This window comes from Stegodyphus dumicola, chromosome 3, assembly GCF_044657685.1.
Source record: "Stegodyphus dumicola isolate Sdum_Otavi_A_Nest chromosome 3, ASM4465768v1".
NCBI lineage: Eukaryota > Metazoa > Arthropoda > Arachnida > Araneae > Eresidae > Stegodyphus > Stegodyphus dumicola.
The window spans coordinates 133,974,646-133,996,249 of record NC_140770.1 but is presented as its reverse complement, the minus strand read 5'-3'; the positions used below and the strand labels follow the sequence as shown (position 1 = coordinate 133,996,249).

The window sequence follows — 21,604 nt, the reverse complement described above, 5'->3', positions numbered from 1 at the left end:
GAAATTTTATCTCGAATATTTTATTTTAAGAATAAAATTATATTAAAATTCGCTTATTAAAGTTCTCTTTATCTCTTTACATTTTATTTAATTTTAATTATTTAATTACTTCAATCTTTAATTATTTCAATAAATAATAATTAATTATCTAATAATTATCAATTAAATTATAATTAATTAAATATATAATAAATATTGATTCAATAACAATTTATAAACATTAATTAAATAGCTATTAATTATTTTGATAATAATTAACTATTTAATTTTTAAATTATTAATGAGTTTAATAGTCATTTATTTATTTATTTACTCTTATTCCTCTTTGCTGACGGTCTTCCATAGGGCTCCGGCACTTCTAATCTTAGAAATTAAGCCCTGCTGTTATGAGTATATATACTAATGGTGTGATCCCGCTGGTGCGTAGGTTCCTTACCTTCATAAAAAAAGTAGTCACTTTCGAATATAAAGGTGATTACAAAAAGTCCAAAATTTGAAGAACTATGCAATAGTATCTCTATTTTCGGACATTAATTGCACTAGTCAGACTAGTGACATGAGCGTAAGTAAAACAGAGTATCATAATATCATTTACAATACACAAATATATAAATAAAAGTGCGAGAAATAGGCTAAACAGAAGCTACAACAGTACCACCAAAAATCAAAAATAGGTGTAAACTGGAAATGCAAAACTAAAAGATCTAAATTACAAAAATGCTTCGCTTCTATTCATACAAAATAAATTTTTACTAAATATTTCCTCCAGAATGTTAAATAAAACAAAGATTTTATCTATGGAAGTGGGGGCAATATGAGCCTCGTCCATGAGATCTGTGATAGTTTTAACTATACTGAACGTAGAGTAGTCTTGTTTAATCTTGTTTAGTTCATGAGTAGTTTTCTTTAAGTTCTCAAAAGCTGCACAGATGTTATTCAAGGTATTTTTTTTTTCTGAGTGCAGATTCATGAGCTTTGTTGAGTGGTAGGAATGAAATTTCTCATTAGCATATCTACTATCTATATTTTTTGACGTTTTTTTTATCGCTAGTAAGTTTTGCCAATGCATTTATTAGAATTAATTATGCTACCCAATATGTTGTCAAACGTAAAGCGAAGATTTCAGGAAAATGTATATCCAAGATTCAGAGAAAGAAATTTTAGAAATTTTAGGATCTCTTTTTTCCTATTACTCATTGTCCTAGACATCGAAAATGCCACTAACGGCCAAGCGGTAAAGTCACACTGAACACTGGTAGTTCGACTTGGGTTCGATTCCAGGCGAACGGGCTGGATGCATGTGAGTTTTTGTTTTTTTCCATCATATGTAATGGGGATACGATATCGTTTCCCTTTGAAAGTCTTCCAGGAAAGTATCCCTTGCTTTAGGCAGATAGCTCTTGTGTGCTTTGTCATAATCATATAAACCAAACAATTCAACCTGGACATCGGAGACTAGTTAACAAAGTCTACCGATTTTCGCGGCGTTTGTCTTGAATTAGAATCCCCGGTAAGGCATTGGTACTCAGGACAGTCTTTCCTACATAAAGTACATTCAAATTTAGAGATCCTCGAGATGTTTGATGTTCCCCCAGACTGTTGTGGTACAAGCTAAACTCAGTGACGCAACAGCCGTAGTCTACGACCTGCAGTGTCCTTTTTCTGCTTTCTTGCACCAGCATATGCCTTGGGCAAGTGGTTAGCTTGTCGCAGACACCTGGTGTTTAGTCCCCAAGGGAACTTGGTATTCATTTTATCGACTTACTTGAGGGATGGAAGCCTGAGTCAACCTTGCCCAGTCTGAGGATCGAACCCCGGACATGTGAGCTGTTGTGGTATTCTCAATCAAAAATGGAGGGTAGATCTGGATGGGAACTGTTTCATCAATGCCCTAAGTGAATAATACAAGTTAATCTAATTCCACAGTACTGAGTAATTTAATTCTGTAATAAAAGTCAATTAAAACTTATGAAGAACTATCAATAAAAGGTATCATCCAAGGACAAATCCCATAATTATTTTTAATGCATATTATTTAACAGTCAATATTTCTTAAAATTCATTGTTGAAAATTTAATATTTCTTAAAATTCAGTATGAAATTGATGCTGATAACTTATTATGATCTTATTCAGATATAAAAAGTGCAAATTTATTTGCAATTGGCAATATTACAGATCATTCTTTAAATTATTGGAAATGACATTTAGTATACCACATATTTGAAGTTCATTTATAATTTTTTAATTCTGTAAATATTTGATGATATCGCTTGAGATTATTTGACAGAATACCATTTACATTTGAATTTCCATTTGGTTATCATTACCTTTTAAGTCTTCTCATGGTTATTATCCTGGTTTCTTTTAGCTTACCATGCTTCTTCATTTAGGATCTTACTTATATTACTTATCATTTTTTTAATTCTAGAAATATTTGATGATATCAGTTGAGATTATTTGACAGAATACCATTTATATTTAGATCTACAATTGGCCATCATTACTTTTTAAGTCTTCTCATGATTATTATCCTGGTTTTCTTTCTATCTTATCACACTTCTTCATTTAGTATCTTCCTTGTATTACTTCAGGTTAATAACAAAGCCTAGACAGGTAAAAATGCTTATTCTGTGTATCTTATTCATAATAAATACCATCTAAGCGCAGAAGAAATATTATTTATTCATTATGTGCTCTGCCATTATGTATTACACGGAAAGGAAGGGATGTCCCATGGAGGATATTTTAAGGGAAACTTATCCTATTCTGTTCCAATAATTGAAAATGCAGTGTACATATTTAGAACCATCGCACTTTTTGAGAAAGTTTGATCAATTTCTATTTTAACACGAGGTTTTGGGAAAGACAAGAAGATCTGAATACATATTACAAAATAATTTGGAAAGCTGATTTTATATTTATACAAATGGTTAATATACTGATTGCTTGATGAATCAGTGTATAAAATATCTCATTTAAATTTTACACTAAATGTCACTTTTCTAGTGCAGCCTAAAAATTTAGTATTATTTTCAAGATATTTCATTGAATCTTTCAAACTTTCCCTAAAAACTGGTAATATTTTACAGATGTAAACTTTATGTAACTAAGAATAAAACTACTTTTCAGACTTATTTGAGGAATTAGGTATTAACGATCATATAGTAGTACTAGTACACACTACTTAGTTCCAAAAATGAAGTATCTGGCATTTCATTTTTGGAATTAAGTAGTTTGTCTAAAAGTGTATGTGGGGAAGACTTATCTCACATGTCGGATAGTAACATCAGAACAAGCTCACGAAATTCATCGTGACAAGGAGAGCAAGATTGAAAATGTCTTTTGCTAGGAACCTGTCTTGGGCACCATACAGGTGACAGTACGACTTCGCTCAGTTCCTCCCCAATTTTCATGGAGAGCATTCCGGAGGGACGGTTCCGAGAGTCTCTCACCACTCTTCCCCTACCATCAACCTCTCGAGAGGACTTTCGGCTAGCCATGTATTTAGAGTGCCCCCGTGCCGCAAAGACACTACATATGTACAAATACCCATGCCTTCTTCGGGATTCGAACCCATCCCCTTCGATATCGCAGTAGGCTTCCCTAGCCACTATACAGTCTGGGCGGCAGTTATCTATGTTAACGCAGCAAATTAAATATTAGTTTAAATAATCCAGTTTAGGAGTAGTTTTAAAATGGTGATTTTAATTGGGCTAATTTGCATATATTTTTCAAGTATAGTTTTCATTACTATGAACGGTTCAAGATTTTGTTTTGATTTCATGATGGTGAGAATGTTCTAAGATTCAGTCAAAATCATAATTTGAATTTCAGTTAATTTCATACACAACGATATGCAGGGCGTAAAGAAATTTGAAACTAAATAAAATACAATGCTACAGAAGTCGCATGAAGTCGAAATTTATTACCAAAGAATCAAATGAGCGGAAAAATTTGTAATAATTTTCTGGGACACTGATAGACAAATAAATAAGGTTTCTAATCGCTGTTCTGGTGTATGCAACAAAACAGGAATTTGAAATGTAAAATTTTACAAAAATAGTTGATGGTCCATTACGTTCTGAAAATTAGCTCGAGCTTCATCAGATAGATGATAGTAAAACTAATGATCTTATTTAATGTAGCAATTCAGGCATTCAGCAATTTCTTGAGTTAATTGTTTCAAATTTTCTTTAAACCTCTTGTGTTTTCAGCTAGTAATGAATAAAAAGAGCCTTCGCATCTAATGTTTTCACTTTTATTGTATGAATTCCATTAAAGTTCTCTAAAAAATTATAAGGTATTTCTCCCGCCTTAGAACTTTTTAGAAAACTAAAAAAGAACAAATTAAAAAAGATGGTGAATGATGATTCTTCACCAGCAGGACTTGGCGATTGGGTCCCCTAAAACTCCAGTTGCCCTTTAAAAGCTGGAGTATACAAGGTATTTCTCCCGCCTTCGTAGTGTAGTGGTCAGCACACTGCGCGCATGTTCCAGAGATCTGTGGTTCGATTCCCGGTGAAGGCATTGCTCAATTTTCATCTATCCTGCTTTTCCCCTCCAAAAATTCTAATATCTCTACAGTGGCGCCCGAATTAAAATGGTGGTGGATAATAATTCTCTTCACCCATGATTCGGCGATTGGGTCCTCTAATTCCCAGTCGCCCTTTAAAAGGGGGAGTATACAAGGTAGTTCTCTCGCCTTCTTATCATGCCTTCGTAGTATAGTGGTCAGCACGCTGGGCGCGTATTCCAGAGTCCGTGGTTCGATTCCCGGCGAAGGCGTTGCTCATTTTTCACATATCATGCTTCCAAAAAAGTACCAAGCAATTTTGATCATGTATAGATTAATGTGTCTGTTAAGAATTGCTAGATAAGCATTTCGGCTGTTGGTTAAGGTTGTTTTGGGCTGTAAATTGTGATATATGACTTATTGTATTTTCAAATTTTGTTGATTTCGTCAGAAGGTAATGCTCTTAAGTTGAGAAGCATCTGATGAAGATGCCCTTAGATGAAGCGGTCTCTGATTATAAAACATCCCGAAGATTGCTTCAACCCTTATGTTACTTTTTGCTATCGGCCAGCTTTGTCAGCAAGTTCCCAAAACATATTGCTCTGGAATTTATACTTTGCAGTTCTCTGTTCCTCTTCTTCCGCCTTTCTTTTTTTGGAGACCTCTTCCATAGCCCCAAGGTCAAATTGGTACTGAGTAATTTCCCACGGGGTAAATACCATAGAATCATTGAGGATAAACGCGAAATTTCATAAGAAACCTTCATGCTCAGCCAAGCTGACAGTTCCCCCAGAGCGCATTCCCAAACTCATCTTCCGCATTGGTGTTTGGAAATCATTTCACTTTTTATACACGCCCCAATAGTTGAGACAAATGAACGTGTATCCTGAATTGAAGAAAAAGATTATTTTAAAATCCTGACGCAAATGAGGCATTGATATTTCTGTAGCAGATAAATCCTCTCTTAGGCAATTGACTCCACCATATGTAATTGACGAAATTTTTTCTCTTTCACAAAATGAATATTAAATAATATCGATCTTGCACTTGTCAAAAAGAACTTGTGCTGAAATTGCTGAAATAAATTGTTGAAAAGAACCAAACTGAAACAGAAAATTAGAAAAAATTCAGTCTGAGCTTCAAGTGGGATTTACTGAAAAGTATGCATTTCGAGAAAGACTCGTACTAATTCTTTTCCTTCAAGGGCAAAATATTCTCAGTATTTCTGCTACTTTGGATAGAATATTTCTCCTTAATTCAAATTTACAGGGTTAGCAAAGAAATAGCTTATTGCCTCCCTACATAAAAGTCGATGCAACAGAGGTAAATTATTTGCATTGAGTTATCGAGATAGAAAATTATTTACAAAACAATTTAATTTTTAATAAATAAATTTAAACTTCTAAGAACAGAGAGATAAATTTCTAAATAAGAACAGAGATATAAATTTCTAAATAAGTCAAAGAATTCAATTTCACCCACACTGTTTTCTTTTCAAGTTTATACTAACTAGGAGATAAATTATTATACTGCAGTATATAATATGTTTCAGTACTTATACGGATACGTTCTAATACCAATGACTTTAAGCTTTGTTGAGACATTAGGTTAATTGGAAGCATGAAAGATGAAAAATGAGCAACGCCTTCGCCGGGAATCGAAGCGCGGACCTCCGGAATACGCGCCTAGCATGCAGACCACTACACTACGAAGACCCTCTAAGAAGGCGAGAGAATTACCTTATAACTTGTTTAGAAAAGTTCTGAATAGTAATTTAGTTATGTTCTGACACATTTCGCGCAAGTGTATTTAAACAGCTTTTGTACCATTTTGAACTCTGAGAACTCCAGAATTTTATCTATGACTCACAAAATTTCTTTACGGATACGGATCTGGATACGGATTATGAAGTTGCTTATGTTGCCCCCGAAGGGGCCTTAGTAAGCTAGATAAACCTTTAAGTCTCTGAGGGCACATGACTTTGACAAGTTAGCAGGTGAAACCCCAAGAACGGTTGAGAAAGTGAGGTAAAATAGGGACATCATTGTCTCCTGTACTGCATATGTGCCAATCGCATGGAAAGAGACGACAGACAAAAGTCACGTCGCGCAAATAAAAGTCGGCAGTCAGAGCTAGGTTACGAAGTTGTGGTCACAAAGCGTGTGGGCAGCAGATGGTCTAATCAAATTATCTTCTGGAATGATTTGGTGACTAAGAATTTCTGAAAAATTTGCGGCATCACAGCTTAGTTTTAAAGAAACGCTTGCTAAGTTGAGTAATGTGTCCATTATGGTGTCGATACCGTAGATCAGTTTGTTTCTTATGAAGTACTGAGCCTTTACAATTTTTCACAGAATCTTATTCTGTACTATCTGAAAAATGTGGAAGTCTGCTTTTGAGGCTGACAGCTAGGCTACAGATACGGCTACAGGCTACCCAGGCTACAGCTTTCTTATTACTGAGAGACAATCCAGAGTAATTTCCTAGAAGTGCAGAAAGTAATTTGTTTTATTAGTTCAAAGAGTCAATTCGCCCAGAAGAACTATTAATTTCGTTTTGGCAGAACTATTCATTTCGTTTTGGCATTTTATGTTGAAAACTATAAACCGCGAATCACTTTCCAATTGTTCCCCCCCCCCAAGTATTATCGCTCTGTATTATATTTAAAGAAATTAAATAATGAAGAATCTGCATGAATGTATATATGTTTCTCGCACTGTGATAAAACAACGATACCTAGAGCCATCCAGTTTTGAATAACGTAATCTTCCATAGAATGTGGGCATGTGGACGCCATAATTTGAATTTGAAATTTGTTTTATTATCGTTTCCATATTTTGTAATACTTAAACGAAATTTTGATTAACAAACTAAACGAAAGCGAGCAACGGCAACACTGTACGGGGAGGGCGCGCGAGACTCTGCATCGGAAATTCTAATATGCTCATTTAAAAATTAATTTGAGATATTGCTGTTGAACTGAATTTTATGGGTTGAGTACGTAGAACATGATACTATTTAATAAATAAGCATAACATGGTATTTAATAAATAAAGGTCTGAAACCTTTCATATTTTTTTTAATATTAAATTTAACTTCTTAACTTTCTTCCTCGTGAGGATTATTTATACTTTATGTGTTTTTTTCCTGTATTTTGTTCCTCAGCAGGATTTATTTGTGCATTTAAAATGCGCTGAAAATTTCATTTTCGCTTATCAAATCTGCAGTAGCAAAATCGCATTCATTGCCAGCTATTCTTCAGTATCTGACAACGATAAATGCGAACTTGCATCAATTTATGTTCAAAGGTAGACGAACTTAAATCAAGAAGATATCCATTTCCGATATTAAGTTAGAGAGGTTCGTGTTTGTAGCAAATATATTAAACTAAACAGAGTCTTAAGGGGAATTCCAGAATTACTTGGAATGTCGAAAGTATTCGGGGTTGAGGTAGCGAAGTTCTTCTATAACAAGGAGCCAATTAATTTTTATTTGAGGGAGATTAATAAAGAACTAATTAATCTTGAAATTATTCAAAAGCTACCTATTTACGACGTGATAAAAAATTAAATTTAGTATGAAGGCACTGTATAAATTTAGTCTCTCGTTATGGAATTATCGTCATATTTACATGATGTCATGCATGTCAAAACTGTTTGAGTTTTTGCCTTTAAAATTTCATTAACGATAACTCGTGTCTACTGATGGCAACGTGTCTACCATCAGTCACGCTACGAATGTCTGCACGAAGGAAGCGGAAAATGGCGCACTTCTATCCCCTGAAATCGATTGTAAAATGCATTTTCGTACTAACTCATATATGTAAAATTTAGATATGCGTTTATGCGTTGATGCAATACTGTATTTTATGATTTATTCACGAACCTCAAAAAATGGAATTTTATTGATATTTATCAGTTCCCAATCTTTGCCTCCCCCCGAAATGTTTTTTGAGGGCACTCATGAGTCACCTAATAAACATTCACGTGACTAAATAAATAGGAATTGTATCAAAGAGTAACGTCAATAAAAGCTGATGAATGTGAACATTATAAAACAAACAGAAGCAGAAAGTTATTATATAAATGACTCAAACCGATATTTTAGAATAGTTACGACTATATAAGGATAGAAAATATACGGATATATGTTATATCAGTATCAAATAAAGGAGCACTTTTATTAATATGGTATGGGAGGAAATTCATGCTCGCAAGTCAAATATGAAGCATGGAAAATGTGAGGAAGAGTGTATATAATTGATTAAGTTAACATCATATTGTGTCAAGACATTAGATTTTTCATGGAAGCAGGCAAGATGAAAAATTAGCAACGATTTCGCCGGGAATCGAACCACGTACCTCTGGAATTAGCGCCCAGCTTCTAGACCACCACACCACGAAGGCATGCCAAGAAGGCGGGAGAAATACCTTACAATATAACAAAATGAAAGCTCACTTGGTTGCAAAAGTCCGTTTTCTATTATCTCATTTCAATTAATCAAAACCTTGAAAAGTGTAAAAATTATTCTTTCTAAAAAAACCGGAAAATGTCTTTTCCAACATTTTCCGGTTTCAAACTAGAAGATTGCGAGAATTAAAATAGCTTGGCAAATAAAGTATTCCCTGTAATTATGAAATTGTATTTTTTGCGGGGGAAGGGGGCTATTTAAGATACATTTTTTTAATACGTACGTTTGATATATTGTAAATGTATTATAAGGAAAAAATTAACTGACTTAAGTAGAGTATTTTGAAATAATCCAAAATAAATGCATTTGCTTTTATAAGGTATTTCTCTCGCCTTCTTAGCATGCTTCCGTGGTGTAATGGTCAGCACGCTCGGCGCGTATTCGAGAGGTCCGTGGCTCGAGTCCCGGATAGGGCATCGCTCATTTTTCATGTATTCTTGCTTTAAAAAAATTCTAAAGGGTTGTTCCCACTGGGTTTATTTGAGCTAACGGGGACAAGTAACGTAGCCGACCCATCTCCAAAACCAATTTTTCCCCATAGGGCAGCAAGCTGAAAAATCTAAACTGCAGACATAGCGAAGCTAGTCGACACAGGGAACTAACTCCGTTAGCTCAGATAAACCTTAGTGGGAACAACCCTTAATGTCTCTACAGAGGCGCCCAAACTAAAAGAAAGGTGGTGGATGATGATTCTTCACCGCCAGGATTTGACGAATTGTGTCCCCTTATCCCCAGTCGCCCTTTAAAACGGGGAGTATATGAGGTATTTCTTCGGCCTTCTTAGCATGCCTTCGTGTTCTAATGGTCAGCATTCTCGATGCGTATTCATGAGGTCCGTGGTTCGAGTTCCGGCGAGGGCATTTCACATTTTTCACGTCTCCTGCTTCAAAATAACCTAATGTCTCTACACTTTCAGCTTTAAAATTTAGGCACAAAAAATAAATTATCTTATATATTTTTAAAATTTGTACTTCTTTTGTTTTAATACATATTTAATTTTTTAACCAATGTAATGAAACTTTTCAAAAAGTTCTTTTGGGAAAACCGTCATTACTTTTATGTAAGTAGATACAGAAGTGTTTGGCCTTACACATAAAACGTTGTTTGCCAACAAATTCCTCTTGCAGACATGTAGAAGAAATACTAAATTAAGGAATTTGAAAGTTTCGTTTGAGAAATCACGTTTTCTTTTTTTGGCTGTTTATCGACTGATGTGATGTCCTGATTTGTTCTAAGATGTTTTAAACTGAGTATTGTTCTGTGATTAAATTTTTGATTTAAAATGTCTTACAAAGAAATAAAATAATCATGCTTATGGTGATTAGGCTCCTTGATATTCTATAGTAAAATAACAGATCCGTAGAAAATGATTCTGTTGAAGATCGATTATTATAGAAATTGAGATCAGAATAAACTGCTCATGTCCGGAAGAGAATTTTGGGCGATAGGAGATTGAGGAGAGTGAAGCGTAACTGGACCTATGTAAAACAACTATTTTGCGCCTTCTATGTGAACATCTTCACATGAACAAAATCTCTGCAAGATGAGTACCTTGATATCTTTAACCAATAATAAGATAAGATAAGAGATAAGAGAGTGCTGATTGTAGATTTTAGTAAGTTTTTGTCAAGCATAGATATATTTTAATTTGTATTCTTTATAAAATGATTTAATTGCTTATTGGGTTGTGTAATGAATGGGCTTCGTACTATTACTGGGATGTGTAAATGAAATTTTAGAAACAGGATTGAGAGTTTAAAGGAGCTTGACTTATCTCCCTTGTAGCCAAGATTTAGCTCAAAGACATTATTACCTATTCAGCTAATTGAAATCTGACCTTCGTTAATGATGATGATGGTATGAGAAGAGCAGTTATAGAGCATTTTGAGGACACTTGGACATTTTGGGACCAAACTTTTCCAGGGGCATAGGAGAATTTCTCATAAAACGATGTGAAAAGTGTGTCTGGCTACAAGGAGATCATATGAAAAAATAGACGATTGAAAATTTTTATTTCTTTTGAAAATATATCGAGCCAGAAATTTTTGGATCTATGTAAAAGGAATCTGAGGGTCTAATATTTTTTGGGAGGTGGATAGTATCATTTTCTAATAAATAATTTGACCCTATTTTTCCAAGTATCCTATAATAAATAATTTATTCAGTAAATAAATTAGCCAAACCTAGCAAATCAGTTTATTGCGTATGCTTGATTTATTTATGCAACTCACACTTTAATCAATAATGAAAATACTCTGGTGTAATAAATTTATTAAGGATTATCGATGTCAAGAAGCTGAAAAGTGTGCAATGCTCTCACCGGGACTTGAACCTAGACATCTCGAATACGCTCCGAGTGCGCTACCGTTACACCACACGAAGGCATGCAGAAAAGAGAGGAAAATACCTTAGAGGCTTTAGTTAATATATTATAAAATAAAAAAAATAATTTTTAACTGTCATATGTGACAGAAAATAAAATTGTGGGGCTACTACCCCATAACTTATCAAAGGCGCTTCCTAGCAAAGACAAATTTTAGGTAAAAAATGCCAAAAATTAGTTTAAATGAATTGAATGTAATCATATTTATGCACGATCTAAGAGAATGAATGGAAGTATTTCATATAATTTCAGGGTGATGTTTAAATTACGTGAAATGAATTGATAGCGATTTTATTTAATTCAGTCACACACAAATATTTCGTCTAAATTTAATAGATTTCATTATGCGCGCTATTAACAGCCTGATTGTCATCGCGATGCTCAGTTTCGGTCTATACACTGGCAAGGACTCTAGTGTAGCATTTTTAATTCTTAATGTAATTAATTCTGTTCTTGAAATGGTCAAAATTATCAACCTTTTCACTGTAATCCTCCTTTATATTTTTTGATAAAAGCCTGGAAGTTTAGAAAGGTGAGATCAAAACTTCTTGGGGGCCATAAATTCAGCTTCTGCTAATTCAAAGTTCTGAAAATCGACAATTCGGCTCAGCTCACTCAAGATTCTTAAAGGGAAGTGACAACCATCTTGTTAGATTCTCCTTTTGCAACAAGACTTTTAGTGAACGAAGACTTACAGTTAATCCTTTTATATTTTTTACAAAGAACTAGAGGAAAAAATCTAGAGAGGTAAGATCAGTACTTGTTGCGGGCTATGAGAAAGGTCAGTTTCTGTGGTAAAGAAAAAGGCTGTGAACAGGTCAGTTTCTGTAGTCGATCGAAGAGAAGTGCCACTCTAAGGTAGCAAAAGAATCTACAGCATTTCCAACTGTATATTATTATATAGTATAAGTTTCGACAAAGTAAACATAAACATAAGGTGTTGCGCCAATAAAAGTAACGATAGCGATGTAACAAACAGACAAGCAGAAAGCGAGTGCAAAGATTTCGCTCCAAGATGAAAGTGTGGGTCAAAAGGATCTGGTTCTGATTTACATTTCTTGAGTAGCTTTTAAAAGTTTCGGTTCCGAAATTTGAAATTATTAAATGGCTGAAAAGTTATTTAGATACTTGTGCCATGAGCTTTACGTATGTATCATATGACAGCGATTAATTTTAAATTATAAAGTTTAGAGACGTTTATTATAAGCAGTTACTTTTAAGAACAGAAAGGGGAAATAACCAAATTAAAATGGAGATTCAAATTTATAATTAATGTTCAGTTCAATGCAAATGAAAGTTATAATTTTGATTTATATATTTTTGTCTAACTTATGATATACTTTTTCATTTTAACCATTTTTATTAACTTTGAAGTAGTATAAAGGGAGTATTAAGAAGTTAAAATAAGTATTAGTAATATTAAAAAACTGTTATTAGGAAACAGTTGTTAAAAATACTTAAATTTACCTGTGTATAAAAAAATTACATGTATTAATTATAAACCGAGTACTACATAGAAGATCTTGTTGTGAGCAATGATTTTGCAATATTTACAAAGAGTAAATACTTTCTTAGAATAAATCATATGTAAAATCTTGTATTCATATATTATCCTTTGATGTAACATCAACTTTACGGCTTATGTTTTTCAGAATCTGACGTACTTAGATGTATCCCACAATGACCTAGAAGACATAGAGGTATCTAAACTTAGCAAATTGGAGTATCTGGTAGCCTCCCAGAATGTTCTGAAATCACTGAACTTGGACGGCGCAAAGTTGCGGTCACTGGAAGTTGATCGAAACGGTAGATAAAAAAGTTATTTATTCCTGTTTTTCCTTGTTTTGATTTATACTAGAAGTATGACAATCGGCGGACTGTGAAACATTAAAACATGTCCCAGAGATACTGTTACCTTGTATAATTTATGTTACCTTGAAAGATGCGTTGCGAATTCGCCCTAAATAAACACACACTTTTCAAGCATAGGGATTTTATTCCAATATCACAAGAACGAGAAGATCTGCCCTGATTTAGCGCTACTGTCACGTTGTCATCCTGTAAGCATTTAAACATTCTTTGAAAGGACGAGTTAGCTCAGTTGACGTTGGTTGAAAAGTTTTCTGAGCGCGTAAGCATTACTAGGGATGTTTTAATAAGTTCAGTTATAACATACAATTCACTTCATTAAGAATCAAATTTTCAGAACTACGAATATGCAGTAATTTTTCCATTATACTTCGGATTTACGCTTCAGGTAGCTTATTTTTCAAGCAAATCAGTTAATCTAATTTATAACACTGGAATTGCTGAAAATCCCTTTTATCAGATATTATTACATTTGTGCTTTTAAATAGAATAATTTTGAAAAAAATCTACTGTCAACTAATTTTGGGGTATTTTAATTAGCTGATTAAGTCATTAGTTTATATAATTTTTCTATGTTACTACTATCATTTAAGTTTTTTGTTTAATATATATATATATATGTAATGTTTTCAGTTATTCCAACACATCGTGGGCGAATGGTGAGGCTATTCCATTACACGTTCTGGCAGATGGTTAACGAAGCTGGGGTGATTGAAACACGGAGTAAAATGACGACTCAGGACTTTTCACTTTTAACAGCAAGCATATCTTTATTTTAATTTATAGCAGATGACTTTTTCCAGATGAAGTTAATCAAATAACTTATTCAGTAATTGAACTATTAGATACGACTGACTTTAAACTTTAATACATCATAACGTTCTAACAAAGAAAGAGGAGCATAGCGGAAGCGTTAGCAGGACGAAGGCGAGAAGGCATCTGTCTAGGAGAACTTATGACTCAGCATTTATATGAATGGTTATGTAACAGAGTAGCTTCTAGAAAAATGTAGAAAACTTATGACGCAGCATTTATATGAGGAGGTTATGTAATAGGCGTGAATATTCTAGCAGGTACTGGGTTAGGGGACGATCCTGAATTGCAGAAAATTAATTAAAGATTGCTGGTTCGCAAAGAGCAAAGCCATCGTATTTTTTTTTTTTTTTTATATTTTACATCTTCCCCCCCTACCCGTCAAAAAGAGAGGCTGGGGTGAGAAAAGCATTAGTACAGGGGTGAAGCAAAAGTATGAGAAAAGACATGAAAACATCCAGAACATAGCGTACAAGCTTTAACTATGGCCTATCATAGTTCATGACTTTCTCATATAAAATTTTGACTTTATAGCATATGAAATTTTGAACATTAAAACAATGAGTTATAAATAAATATACAATATATGACTAATTTTAAGACTATAACATAATAAATATGGAATACTGATAAATAAATAAGTTATAATTACAAAAGTCCTCAATTTTGTTAAAAAATGTCTTTTTTTTTTTTTTTTTTTTTTTTTTTTGAAAGTCTTTTTTCATAAAAAGAGCTCGAAGAGAATGAAAATATCTGGTAAAATCTCTAAATGCCAGATAGTCCACAAATATGATGCATGTTGATAGTTCACAAATATGATGCATTTTTTCCTCTCATCGTAAAGATTGACATGTTTTACACTTCAATACAAAATATTATACTTATTCAAAAAACAATTCAATATAAATAATACAATTATACACTAGAACATGAACACTTTGACTTTAAAACTATGGCATGTTCTCGCCAACAGATCAGCGTGATTAGTTGCTGATGGTTGGGGGGTGCTAGGTACAAATATCGAAAAACCTCCGTTGCCTAATAGAAGGTAACTGGTTTTTGGCATTGTACATTACCTCAAAGTGGTGTTAGAAAAATAAAAGATCATATAAAATCAAAATTATAAGACGGATAACTTGTATAATCAAGTTAAAGTCTTTTTTATAATGTTGTAAATTAGAAACAAATATTATCCTACAATAAGAAGAAAATTTTTGCTACAAAATAATTCAAATTATGTGAAAGATATAAAAGGTCAAGATCGGGAGAATAATTTGTCATAGTTAGGGTTTAAGTCTAAATCAGGTATTAAAGGTCATAATCAGGAAAATGTTTAAAAGAGAATTTTAAAAAAAATTAATTTTAATTTTGAACAGAGATGGGAATTCTACTATTTCGGACAGTTAGCTTAAACTCACTTGCTGGATTAATAGGTCTTAATCTAGTTGAATGAACAATTTCTGATTTCTTTTTAGTTAAAGGATTAGGTTTATCTATTTCATAAGTAACTTCAGAATATTGTTTTAAAATTTTATAAGGTCCTGAGAATGGAGGAGATAATTTACGTGTATTAGGGTATTGAAATTCTTCATACATTACTAAATCACCAATTTTAAAATTACTAGGTTTAAAATGAATATCATATCTTTCTTTATTTACATTATGATAATCATCAGATCTCTTTTGAGCTATTTTTCTGGCTTCTTCTATTGACGGATACAATTCTTGATTTTGAATTAAGGAATCATAAGGTAATTTTCCATACATTAAATATGATGGAGGGAATTTTGTTACAGAATGAGGGGTATTATTATACTCTTCAGTTACTTGGGGTAATAATTTTGTCCATGCTATATTACCGTGATAAGAATTTAGTTTGCATTTTAATCTAGTTATAATAGTTTGATTAACACGTTCAATTTTACCATTAGTTTGGGGTCTATTTGCAGTAGTTAGCAATTGTTTTACATTATGATTCCTTAAAAAGTGCTTAAATTTTGAAGATGTAAAAGCAGCGTTCCTATCACTTAAAATCTTTTTAGGGACCTGAATTTGGAAAATTTGTTTTAAGCAATTTATATAAGTATCTGTAGTTACACTTTTGGAAGCAAAAGTCCAGATATATCTAGTTGCATGATCAATAATTATGTGAATATACTTTTTAGTAGAATTATAATAATTTAAACCACCTACAGTATCAATAGATAATATTTCAAAAGGTTCACTAACTGATGGTAAATTTTGCATTAAACCAAATTTCTTTTGTTTACTTTTCTTATTAAACTGACATACTTCACAATGTTTACAATAATTTCTAACATCTTGAACAATTCCTGGCCAATAATATTGTGGAGATAACAAATTTAGCATAGATGATACACCAATATGACCAAATTGTATATGGGCCTTTTCAAGTAATTTCGTACGTAGAGACATGGGTATCACAATTTTGTACAATCCCTGTTTTTTAATAGTTAAGACATCATTCATTTTCCTATACTTAGTATTACAAACATTATCTAAATTTTGATATTCTTTTATTTCTTCTAATGATAATAAATTAACTTGCAATCTTAAATATTGACACATAGGATTTCTAGAGAGCATGTCAGCTTCAACATTAGTAGATCCTTTTTTATATTTTATATCAAAATCATACATAGATAATTTTAAAGACCACCTAAATAGACGACCAGTAGGGTGTTTTATATTTTTAAGCCAAACTAAAGCAGCATGATCAGTATGTACAGTAAAATGGTTACCATGTAAATAATAATAAAATTTATCAATTGCATCAATAATAGATAAACATTCCAGCTCAGTAATGGCATAATTTTGTTCATAAGTTCTTAATTTTCTAGAATGAAAAGCAATTGGATGTAAACTACCATCAGGATGTTCTTGTTTTAAAACAGCACCAACAGCTTCTTTGGACGCATCAACAAATACATGACAGGGATATTTAGGATTAAACAAAGTTAAAATAGGTCTAGAAATCAATGCATCTTTTAATTTTTGAAAAGCTTTTTGACATTCATCAGTTCAATTATAAGGAGTATCTTTCTTAAGTAAATTTGTTAATGGGGCTCTAATTTTAGCATAATTTTGAATAAATTTATGATAAACATTAATACTTCCTAAAAATCTTTGTAATTCTTTGATATTTTTAGGGGGTTGCAATTTCTTAATAACCTCTATATTTGCATTACTGGGCTGGTATTTACCTGCTTGAATTTCATATCCTAGAAAATTTATTTTTTCTTTAGCAAAATTACATTTAGATTGTTTTAATTTTATATTCTCTTTCTCACATATATCAAATATTATTTTAAGATGATTTAAATGTTCATCAAAATTTGGAGAGAATACTATAATATCATCAAAATAATTTAAAGCAAATTGAATCTGATATTTATTTAAAATTTGTCTAAGAGCTCGTTGGAAAACAGCTGGGGAATTTTTCCAACCAAAAGATAATCTAGTAAACTCATACAGTCCAAAATTTGTAGTGAATGCCAATTTTTCAGTATCCTTTTCATTTAATTTTATATGCCAATAGCCTGATGCTAAATCCAATGTAGAAAAGATTTTTGCATTTGTTAATTGATCTAATACAGCATCAATTCTAGGAATAGGTTCAGAATCAGTTTTAGTAATTTGGTTAAGCTTCCTGAAATCAATACACAATCTGTTTCTGGACTGCTCGTCTCGCTTATAAGCTAAAGTTACAGGAGCAGCATAAGGACTATAAGAAGGTTTAATAATTCCAGCTTTTAACAATTCATCTATTTGTTTTTTAATTTCACTATTATCTTTAGGAGATGCTCTATATGGTCTATAGGCTATTGGTAATTCAGAAGTTAATATAACTCTGGGAGGTTCAACCCTTATACAACCAACATCATATTTACTTTTTGCAAATATATGGTTATAATCATTCAACAATTTCTGTAATTTACTATCAGAATTTTTACTATTTTCAAAATAATTACCACAATTTTTAGAACTAAGATCATTTTTACATACAAAATTTTCGCTATTATCAAAATATTTACTAGATTGTTCAGCACTGATATCATTTTTACATACATAATTATTTTGGAAAAACTTGTCTACTTTAACATTTTTACTTACCTGTTTTCCAAGCTGATACACTTCATAATTATGAAAATTCAATTGTAATTTAAATAATGAAACACATGGTGATGAAAGCAATAAATAATTCAAATTTGAATCTACTACATAAAATATCACATTATTTTCTATTTTACCTACTTTACACTTTACTTTGATTATTTTCTCTATATGAACTTGACTAGATATTGAAAATATTTTATCATGAGATTTCAATGAAATTTCTCCAAATTTATCACCAATTTTGTTAAAATATTTTAACGATAAAACGTTAATTTGCGATCCCGTATCAATAATACTGGAAATTTTTTCCTGTCCAATTTGGACATTCACTTTAAAGTAATATCATTTTTTAACTTCTCTTTTAGGAACCGTGTTATAATTAATAGCAGGTAATTGTGGATATCGAATTGGCCGATACGCATACTGTAGAGGTCGGTATTGCACTTGTTGATAATTAAAAGGTCTCACACTACGAAAACTTTGATAAGGAGTGGCTTGCACTGGTCTGGGATAATAGCACTTCGGAACAGTTTGCCTTGGAGAAACAAATTGGTAATTACTATTTTCTAGACCATCTAACGACATCTTAACTGGAAACAGTTTCCTAGCAAGAGTAATCCAGTCTTTCGGTGTGTCTATTTTTTGCACTGTTAACAGCATTCTTTGAGGCTCAGGAAGTCCTTCCGTAAGTGCTTCCACCATTGTGGAATCTGTTAGTTTCAAGCTGGCTCCTAATTTCAACTTATTACGAAAATAAACATCAATATTATTAAATCTCTCGTATTTTAAAGACACAAAATCACTAAAAGTAACAGATTCCGATGTTGTGAAGTATGTCTCGAAAATAACCTTTATGTTGTCCCAGTCTTTATCTAAACAATCACGTAAATAGAGGGCTAAAGCCTCTCCTCTAATACACTCTGAGAAAACAAATTTCGTTTCCTTTTCTGGAATGTTCTTTGCGGCACATTTCTCTTCCAACAATAGAAGATATTTGTCTATTGGAAAATTTGTACTTGTGCCATCAAAAATAGGAAATTGGAATTTTATTGTATCCACAATAGCTACGGATTCTTTCTTATCAGTTGACATTTTTGCCGTTTTTGAGCGTGTTAACATTCCAATCACAAAATCTTGAATTTAAGAGTTCGCATACACATCAATTTGAACACTAAAATCAATAACTTTGGAGCCGAAGTAAAACACTTAAGCACCGCCGGAAAAGAAGCAAAAGCATAAGACGATCACACACTGTCCTTGACCCACTGTTGAATTTAGAAGCGCGTTAGAAATAAATAAAGGAGCTTTTTTCCCACGTAGAGGATACATCCTGTCGACTAATTAATAACTGTAATGTTTTCAGTTATTCCAACACATCGTGGGCGAATGGTGAGGCTATTCCATTACACGTTCTGGCAGATGGTTAACGAAGCTGGGGTGATTGAAACACGGAGTAAAATGACGACTCAGGACTTTTCACTTTTAACAGCAAGCATATCTTTATTTTAATTTATAGCAGATGGCTTTTTCCAGATGAAGTTAATCAAATAACTTATTCAGTAATTGAACTATTAGATACGACTGACTTTAAACTTTAATACATCATAACGTTCTAACAAAGAAAGAGGAGCATAGCGGAAGCGTTAGCAGGACGAAGGCGAGAAGGCATCTGTCTAAGAGAACTTATGACTCAGCATTTATATGAATGGTTATGTAACTGAGTAGCTTCTAGAAAAATGTAAAAAACTTATGACGCAGCATTTATATGAGGAGGTTATGTAATAGGCGTGAATGTTCTAGCAGGTACTGGGTTAGGGGACGATCCTGAATTGCAGAAAATGAATTAAAGGTTGCTGGTTCGCAAAGAGCAAAGCCATCGTATTTTTTTTTTTATTTTACATATATATATGTTATAATAAAAGCAAAGGAAAAGACGGAACACTGCAGATGCGTGATTAGACCCATATTGAAGAAGATTTTGATTGCGTAGTATGCTAGTAATGCTAACTTGGTGTTGAAACTAAATAACGTTTGCATAATCCGAGTTCAGAAAACAAAACATTTATTTTACATATTTTAAAGAAATAACGTTCTGAAACAACATGTTTCATTTACACAATCAATCGACGCTCTCACCAGAGCATTACGCCATCAAACTTGGCACACATCCAAAAGTTCAAATTGAAGAATTACAGAAGCGTTGTTGCCACACAAGAAAAGACATATAGTTACAACTTCACACAATATAAAACAAAAACACACTTTTGAAAAATAGACAATAATAATAAAAATAGTAATAATAAAATTCTTAACAATATTTTCTCGATTATGCAACATCCTCCCCCCTTTTTGAGTCAGTGGCAAACGACTCAAAAACATATGTTATCCTATTAAAAAGGTCTAGTACATTAGGCTTCTTAACAAGCCGTCCTGACGACGTAAATTTCTGTTTTATATGCTGTACGTCAGTCTGATCGTTTTTCTTATCGTCGTTAACGTTAGGCTCTTCAACTAAATAATTTTCATCTAGTTGTATCTCTGGTGGATAAATACGCTGAACGGGCCTTATGAAAATCCCATTCTGAGTTTTTAGTTTAACTGTTCGAATTTTGCCATCCCGACCAGGAATTTTCTCTATAATTTTACCCAAAGGCCAATACAAGCGTTTTTTGAAATCATCGCCTATTAAGACTATCTCCCCAATTTTAGGCAACAGGGTTACTTTATTTTGTGGTTGTTTCATTATTAATTGCCCCAAATATTCTTTTCGGAAACGGTTCCTTAAATCTTTAAGAAGTTTTGTGCGGTATTTAATTCTTCTAAAAAAATGCTGAGAGTCAATTTTATCTATATCTGCTACATTCGAAGTACAATTTTCAATTAAAAACATTGACGGAGTTAAAGGGATAGCATCTTCAGAGTTCTCCGAAATATATGTTAAAGGTCGAGAATTAATTACCGACTCACAATCGCAAATTAAGGTTTCCAGTTCTTCATAAGATAAAACCGATTTTCCCAAAGAACGTCTTAAAAGTTCTTTAACCATGCGAACTAGCCGTTCCCACCAACCTCCCCACCAGGAGGCTGTTGGTGGATTGAATTTCCATACTATTCTCTTTATTTTTGCCTCATTCTCTATTATGTCCCAGTTAAGTTTAGACATTTCGTTATACGTTCCTCGGAAGTTAGTCCCATTGTCAGAATAAATGGTTCGTGGTCTGCCACGTCTGGCTATGAAACGTCTTAAAGCCAAAAGAAAAGATTCTGTTGATAACGAAGTCACCAGTTCTAGATGGATTGCCCTGTACACAGCGCATGTGAAGAGTGCCATCCAAACCTTCTTACCGTTTTTCAAAAACAATGGGCCAGCTAAATCTACTCCCAAAATTTCAAAAGCCCTATAATCTCCTACGCGAT

At 32.8% G+C, this 21,604-nt stretch overlaps 1 protein-coding gene across 1 annotated transcript in view; it reads left to right on the top strand.

Annotated features, from left to right (window-relative positions):
* Phlpp (PH domain leucine-rich repeat protein phosphatase) overlaps positions 1–21,604 on the top strand; it is a 143,620-nt gene that overhangs the window by 54,158 nt on the left and 67,858 nt on the right. The window contains exon 4 of the mRNA XM_085813333.1: positions 13,021–13,174. Coding sequence (XP_085669459.1) covers positions 13,021–13,174 — 154 coding nt within the window. The remainder of the gene's footprint in view (positions 1–13,020; positions 13,175–21,604) is intronic.